We start from the raw sequence: 8,269 nt of genomic DNA on the forward strand, positions 1-8,269 counted from the left end.
TTTGGACTTATTTTTTCACGGAAATGTTTTTGTAATTACACAAAGTACTGAAAAAAGGTACCGTTGGGTACCGGCACCGAAATTCAGGTACTGATACCTGTACCTTACCGGTTAAAATGTGAACTGTACCCAACCCTATTTAAAATACGCTACCAGTCAAAGGTTTTTAATTTGAACAGTAAGCTTATTAATGTTTCAAAAAATTGTTAAAAACAGCGGAGTAGTATTTTTTCAGGTTTCTTTGATGAATAGAAAGTTCAGAAGAACAGCATTTTTATCTGAAATAGAAATCTTTTGTAACATTTAAAAAAACACATTAAAAATCTTAGTTCAAAAACTTTTGACTGGTAGTGTGTATTAAAATAGAAAACAGTTTTGTTCCTGTGATGCAAAGCTGAATTTTCAGCATCATTACTCCAGTCTTCAGTGTCACATGATCTTCAGAAATCATTCTAATATGCTGATTTGCAGCTCCAGAAACATTTCTGATTATTATCAATGTTGAAAACGGTTGTGCTGCTTCATATTTTTGTGGAAACTTTTTTTTCCCCCCAGGAATCTTTGAATACAGTTCAAAAGAGCAGCATTTTTGTGAAATGGAAATCTTTCGTAACAATATATCAACAATGTCTTTACTGCCACTTTTGATCAATTTAATGCATCTTTGCAGAATAGAGGCAATAATTTCCATCTTATTGAATGTTGCCCCGACTTTTATAGCCCACTTTTTCTTTTTTTCCAATAAAATTTTGGGTTTTTGGTCTGTGTAAACATGCTCCAGACGTTTTTGATCGCTGCATAGTGTCTTTAAGTTTATCATGTGAAAATGTTTCCACCCTTTTTTGTAGTTCCTCAGAAAATGTAACTTGAGTTGTGGTGCCTTTAGTAGCTACTGGAGCGTGCAGGAATTCAGTTAAACAGCTTATAAATCTGTTTTTAGATAGTCTGGTTAATTAAGTACTTGAGAAATGAAACCACATATTTTTCAACCCTAATAGTAATCTCAGTAGTGTTTTATATATATATATATATATATATAGCTCATCATCCATACATCTCCTCTACAGATACATGGTCAAACACAAGTCCCATCTGAGGTTCTGAGACCACTGACCATCCACCGGTCAGCATATCGAGACCGTCAAGATCTTCCCTCCCTCCAGAGACCTGTCAAAATGGACTACTAGACACCTGATCCTCTCAGCCTTCCTGAAAGCACTTTGGTATTCAGTCTGCTTCACCTTCTGCTGACACCAGTATGATTTGTTGTCTCTTCCTCCACCCGTAGATGAGCAGGTCAGGGCGGGCGAGAGGAAATTTGGATCTTTGGGTTGGTCCTTGTCATGTTTTCTCAGTAGATATGTATTTTTCAATTGTAAAGCAGTTGGTGATCAAGGCAGATTCAAAAGGAGATATTTGATAAATATCATGTTTTTTTGGTAAAACTTGAGAAAGCCATTGAAAATGGTGACTTGTTGATATGAATAAAATGACTGCTATGTCTAAATCTCGTTATGATAGATTCACTTTGTTCCTTTCTTTCTTTTTTGGCTTTTTCTGCCTTCTGTTCTATGAAGTGTAGAGTAGTGCATTGACGTTTACTGCACAAATGCGAATGGTAAATGTAAGTAAGATTAGAGGAAGGCCTTGTGTGGTTTAGGATGTGATGTCTTTGTTCAAAACCAGCAGGCATATGAATGACAAGAATTCTATGGTTATATAAAATCTGTACTTAAGATTGTTCATGGTGAATTTGCTCTCTAATTCTGCAGTATATTGGAGATTTTGTTCAAGTTTTACCCAGAAACCCAAGTACTGCTTGCATCTAGTAACTATTTTTGAAATGGAAATTGCAGTTGCTTCCATAAGGCAAAGTCCGTTATCTACAAGGGTACTTTTTTTTTTTTTTTTTTTTTTTGGATGGTTGGTTTTTGTATAAATGCGTTGAAAGTAATGTTTTTAAACATTTCTGTTGAATGTGGATTATTATAAAAAAAAATAATATTAAAAAGTATAAACGAATGGTGATGCATATTTTTCCCTCTTCGTTTCAGAAAAGCCTATGATAAGTAGGGATGTAATGATGATGCACCCCGATCTGGTTGAAAATGTGATGAGTTAAGTCGGTTGATAGGTTAAACAAATCGCGAAACAATTGGTGGAGGGGATTTAAATGAATGTATCTCTGAGAGTAACTTACTGTTTTCAGAAAAATATAGATGGCGTTTTCTTTTCGTCTTGCCTCTGTATAATGCAGTATTTATTAGCACAGTGTTGCTTTGTTTACAGTGGTAACCATGGATGAGCTGTATCACTGCTGTTCCATGAGCGCCACCTGCTGTCAGAAGTGTGAATCTGCGTCTCATACAGCCTGTCTGCTTTCATGTACAGTAGGTTTATATAGAGTCATTTCAAAAAGCTAAAGTTAGACCATTGTGTTTTTGCTTCAAATGTTGAAATTATACAATTGAATTTAAATCAAGAACACGGATGCAAAAGATATGCGAGGAGAAGAAAAGAGACAATGCGGCTTTGCAGCTCTGTATGCCAAGGAAGACGCAAACTGCACCCCCTCCACCTCCTCAGCAGACCTTTGCACAGGTTACAGCTCGCCCACCCCTCAGCTACTACAGCCTGCTACAGCTCAGACGGATCTGCCAGCCCCTCATCCTACCCAGGTGGTGAGGAGGAAGAAAAAGGCAGTTTGAAGGGATCTTCCTGAGTGAAGGGGGCTCACAGACCTCAACGACCCTCAGCTGTTCAGAGTTCAAGAGAGAACGAGTTCAGATGTTCTGTGGGGAAATCAGAGCCAAGTTGGGCCAAGGGATGCAGAGCAGTGAAGAGAACGAGAGACGGTGCAGTGGTGCTCACCCACCCACTAGTCACAAGCACTTTACATGCTCACAGTTCAATGAAGTTTTCACCGTTTCCCCAACAAATGTTGCAAAACACTTTATCAGAACACAGCATAACACCACCTCGGGTAGTCATCGCTCCTCTAAAGGTGGTGAGCCACGTAAACTCCGTCCGAGTGCTAAGTGTTCGCGCATGTGCAGTACAGGCCACAAACTCGTTTTCGACTGCCACACAATGGCGCCAGAACGCTGCAAGTAAACTTTTGGTGAGAATGCACACAGTCCCGTTGGGTGCTGAGAACGGTACAGTGTGATTACAGACTGCAGTTTGCCACTTCTCCCCCGCAGTTCAAAGGAATAATTTATTCTCCGGTGCGAGGAGGATTAGTACATGTTCTTCAGGAGGAGATTACCTCCCTGTTGAACAAAAGGCCAATAAGAGTGGTTCCACCCGAGGAAAGTCACAGTGGGTTTTACTCGAGATACTGCCTAGTCCCAAAAAAAAGGAACTCGAGCTCTCCATCCCATATTAGATCTTCGTGCATTGAACAAATACCTAAGGAAGTACGAGTTCAGAATGCTCACCCACTCTACACTTCTGAAGTTGGTGTGCCCAGGTGATTGGTTTACCTCAATTGACCTGAAGGATGCATATTTTCACATAAGAAGATATCCACCCCACAGGAAATTTCTGAGGTTTGCATTCCTTGGCGTGGCATACGAATATCCAGTTCTTCTCTTCGGCCTGTTCTGTCTCTCAGCCCGAGGGTGTTTGTGAAATGTACAGAAGAGGACAAAGGCATTTGTCTCGCTACTTACATAGACGATTGGCTAGTGACAGCTCAATCGGAGCACAAAGCGAGAGATCACACAGCTATGCTTCTAGAACATCTACAGAAACTGGGATTAAAATTAAACCGAAAAGAGTGTTAGTTCCCAGACAGTCAATAACGTATCTGGGATTGTCACTGGATTCAGTGACATTTCAGAGCACAACTGTCAGAGGAGAGAATAATCAAATTTACGCAATGCCTGGCTGAATTTCGGAGGGGAAACAGTATTGCCTTGTCCAAATACCCACACTTGCGGTCTTTGCACTTGATCACTTGACTACTTCTATGACGTATTTCCTGTATTTGGCCCAAGTGTTCAAGTGAGGATGAAGACCACAAGTGTATGTACAACTTTTCATTACCTGATGGGACACACTTGTAGTGTTGTAAAAACGCAAATTTTTATTTTCAATACTTTGCATTTTAAAATAAACTTCTAAATGTCTGTTCAGTAGTCCCTATAACAAAGATGACACAATTTAATTTCTGGTGCTTCGAAATTTTGTGATAAAAAAACAGTTGCAAATGATGTACAAAATAAATATACTCACCTTTGCACCAATAAAACGTGTAGCATTTTGTTTTACTACCAAATTATATGTAATATCTAATTATTATATTAATATTTAACTTACATTGGAAAGGTTTCCTTGACCTCTCGCGAGATCGCGGCAAAAAAAGTCTCACGATTTATTTCCAGAACATGATGCATGATGGGAAACACTAAGCCTCGAATAGCGCATAATTTTGACTCATTACTTTTATTGTCAATTATGATGTCATTTTAAACTCTCAAAGTTTTTTTGTCATGACATTATATCTCATAGTTGACTTAATATCTCATCATTTTGAACTTTTTACGTCATAATTCTGATTCATTAAAGCATGTTTTTTTCTCTTATGTGATAGAAACTAGTCCTGGACACTTCACACACTTGTCATTAAAAATTCCCCAGACACACTTAGTGGCACTATCTGCATATTAAAGTTTCAGCCTCATGTTTCATTGTGCTCCTTGCCGTTTGATGAGTTTTTTGTAGCTTCACAGAGGAACTGATGCACATGATCAGCAGTGTGACAGACTGTGGAGATCCACACGAGTCTAAGTGTTTTGAATTTGGTTTACTTTTATCTCTCCCTCTCTGTCTTTCTGAGCATTGAATGTGTAATGAACTTTGTTGAGGCTGTCAATTTTGTAGTTATGTTGTTTTTGCTTTATTTCAAGTTGGTTAGTGAACAGAAATCAGATGACACTTTTTATTGTTTATGATAGACCGATTATTTTCATGTTTAAATGTTTGATAATCACAGTAGTGCCTGTTTATGGCTTTCAGATGAATCTATAACTATGGGCAAAATTATCCTTTTTTGCTCCACAGAACAATAACAACATGGTTTTAGCAAATGAAATGATGACACAATTTTAATTTTGGAGTGAAATATTCCTTTAAGTGATTGTTAACATCCAATATTTTCATTTTCATAGATATTCAGAGATATTTTGTGGTCTTTGTAGGTGGATTACATTGGCGTTGTTCTGTCTTTTAAATGTAGAGACTTTACGTGCATTATTCTAAGCGATGTATAGGTACTGCGTTAAAGGTTTGCAGCTGGTCAGAAATGGCCTGATGCTGAAGAACAAGCTTTACTCATGTCACAGTGAAGATAAACAGCTGTTGTGAGTGTGATCTTCATTCACAGATGGGTCTTTGTGTTCCTCTCCCTTATTTGTGAATCACTCCTCCTGCTTTTCTTGATGTCAGTATGGTTGAGCTCTAATGAGAGAGGATCTTTACGGATTATGTACCTGAAACCAAATAAATACATACATAAAACTACAGCCACATAAGGTACTACTATTACCATTCAGGTGAATATCATGTTTTGGTGACATGACAAAAATGATGGATAATAAACAGAAATGTAATAAATAGAAATGAAATATGAAATTGTAAAAAAATGCACACACATATATACGTGTGTGTAAGTGTTTGATAAACTATGCATCACTATTGTGATCTAAATGGATTAATTTATTAAGTAATTAAAGAGATTAATCTAACTTAATCTTTTTTCATTATTTCAATCACAACTGCACCTGTTTTAGGCTATCCTTATAATTAATATGTAATACTAATTTAATTCTAAAGTATATAGATATGTGGTACTGGCTGTACAGGATTTAATTTGGTATGATTTGAATTATTTAAAAATTAAAAATAATAAAATTGTCTTTTAAAATGCAAAGCAACTCTTAAAAAAAAAAAAGGATTTATAATAATTAATAACATAAGAAATCACAATTTCTTAGTTTTTTTTTTTTCCAATACGACTTCCTTATGAAGTGCAATAGATTCAGCTTCACTTACACAATGTCATTCAGCTGCAGTTTTGTATCTGGTGACGGGTTGATTAAGGCGTATGAGTGACTGCTCTGGTTATTATTAATCTTATCTGGATTAAGAGACAAATGTTAATAATATAACAGCAATCTTCTTCTAGAGCATTTCAGTCATTAGAGTGTGTAATTCTACAGAACTCCAGAACTATGTCCTGGTAATGAGCCACTCAACTGAAAATGGCAGGCATAAAATCAAGTAATTTAAAAAAATATGTCTGAATGTCATTGCATTATATACAAAATATCTTATTTCAAACAATATATTGATTGTTTTAACACTTTAGCCTAACGTTAAAAAAAAAAATGATTGTGCTATCTTTAAAATAAATGTTACTTAGTTTGAAATATGAAATAATGCATAATACAATTTTAGTCAAATTGCCAATCTTTTTTTTTTTTCATTCTGCTGTCATTAGCAGGTGCGGCAAGGGGTTAATTGTGCACCCTGCTTCCAGAGTTCTTAAAATCTCTAAACTTTCTACATCCTAATTCATTCTGAAATGATTTCACGGTAATATTCGTCTCACCGAATCCGTGTGTGGAGAGTCCCAGGTTCTTCATGCGTTTCTTGACCAGCTCCGTGTCCTTTCCCTCCTCAAAGACTGAACCTTTGACATTTGGGATTGTGGAGTCTAGAGGGGAAAAAAACAAGGCTTGTCTTTCTTGTTATTTCCAACATATTGATATTTACAACACATCATTTAACCACTCAATCACAAGAACTTTTATTATTTAGTTAACTGCGTTTTTAGCTGTTACTGCATTTTTTTTTTTAAGGAATAATCCCAAAAAATTGTAACGAATCTAATTTAATTTTCTCAATTTTTGTTATATGTAACTATTTAACCTTGTTACCAATGTTATAATGAGAACATTTTCAAACAATTTTCATTTCAAACTATGGGAAAACATAGTTTAGCAATAAGCAACTTTTGGTCCCAAAACTACTGTAGCACGTAATGTGTGAAACTCAATTTCTCTCATTTGTAGAAAAATTGGACTTTGGGCAGTTGTCCATTAATATGGAAGGCCATTTCTGCCAGTGGATAAAAATTCAAAAAGATAATTGCAACTTTTTATCTCACAATTTAAATGTTTGATAATCACAGTAGTGCCTGTTTATGGCTTTCAGATGAATCTATAACTATGGGCAAAATTATCCTTTTTTTGCTCCACAGAACAATAACAACATGGTTTTAGCAAATAAAATAATGACACAATTTTAATTTTGGAGTGAAATATTCCTTTGAGTGATCGTTAACATCAAATATTTTAATTTTTATAGATAGACTTTCATTTATTCAGTGATATTTTTGTGGTCTTTGTAGGTGGATTACATTGGCACTGTTCTGTCTTTTAAGGGGGTCATATGATGCGATTTCAATTTTTCCTTTCTCTTTGAAGTGTTACAAGCTCTTGGTGCATAAAGAGACTTTACGTGCATCATTCTAAGCGATGTATAAAAATAGAAAAATTGGACATTGTGCAGTTTCAAGCCTTATTAATATGGAAGGCCATTTCTGCCAGTGGATAAAAATTCAAAAAGGTGACTGCAACTTTTTATCTCACAATTTCTTGCGATTCTGACTTTTTTTTAAATTGTGTGATATAAACTGGCAATTGTAAGAAAATGTCAAAATTGTGAGATGACTTTTTTTCCCCCCTCAGAATTAAACTTTATAATTTGCAATTGCACAGTTCTGAGAAAAGAAGTCAGAATTGTGAGATTAAAAGACACCATTATCTTTAAAAAAAAAATATTCTGTTTCATACATTAGTCAATTTGAAACTAAATTCAGGAGTTAGGAGTGTTTTTTTTATATAAATTAATACTTGTATTCAGCAAGGATGCATTCAATTGATGCAAAAAATGACAATGAAGATATTTATAATGTTTCAGAATTTTTCTATTTCAAATAAACATTCTATTTATCAATAAATGGAAAACAAATGTATCAAGTGTTAGTGGAGTTCACTTGTTCAAAATAACTGATAATTCAGTGATAACTGAGTAAAGCTAGCTCCTGGCCTTCCTTCCCAAAGAACCTGTTTCTCCTGATCTAAACGTGTATATGTGTTGTGGATGGAATGAACGTAATGAAACCTCAGGAGATTCAAGTGTCTGAGACTCAGTCCTGTAGATGCCGATGGGAATGTCTCCTACAGTGGAGGAGAGCATT

The 8,269-nt window shown here is 35.7% G+C and overlaps 1 protein-coding gene across 1 annotated transcript in view; it reads left to right on the forward strand.

Annotated features, from left to right (window-relative positions):
- LOC107711678 (parafibromin-like) overlaps positions 1-1,933 on the forward strand; it is a 52,592-nt gene extending 50,659 nt beyond the window's left edge. The window contains exon 15 of the mRNA XM_016516695.1: positions 1,068-1,933. Coding sequence (XP_016372181.1) covers positions 1,068-1,104 — 37 coding nt within the window. The 3' untranslated portion in view covers positions 1,105-1,933. The remainder of the gene's footprint in view (positions 1-1,067) is intronic.
- The last annotated feature ends 6,336 nt before the right edge of the window (positions 1,934-8,269 follow it).

The sequence above is a fragment of the Sinocyclocheilus rhinocerous genome, unplaced genomic scaffold, assembly GCF_001515625.1.
Source record: "Sinocyclocheilus rhinocerous isolate Xijiao unplaced genomic scaffold, SAMN03320098_v1.1 scaffold807, whole genome shotgun sequence".
NCBI lineage: Eukaryota > Metazoa > Chordata > Actinopteri > Cypriniformes > Cyprinidae > Sinocyclocheilus > Sinocyclocheilus rhinocerous.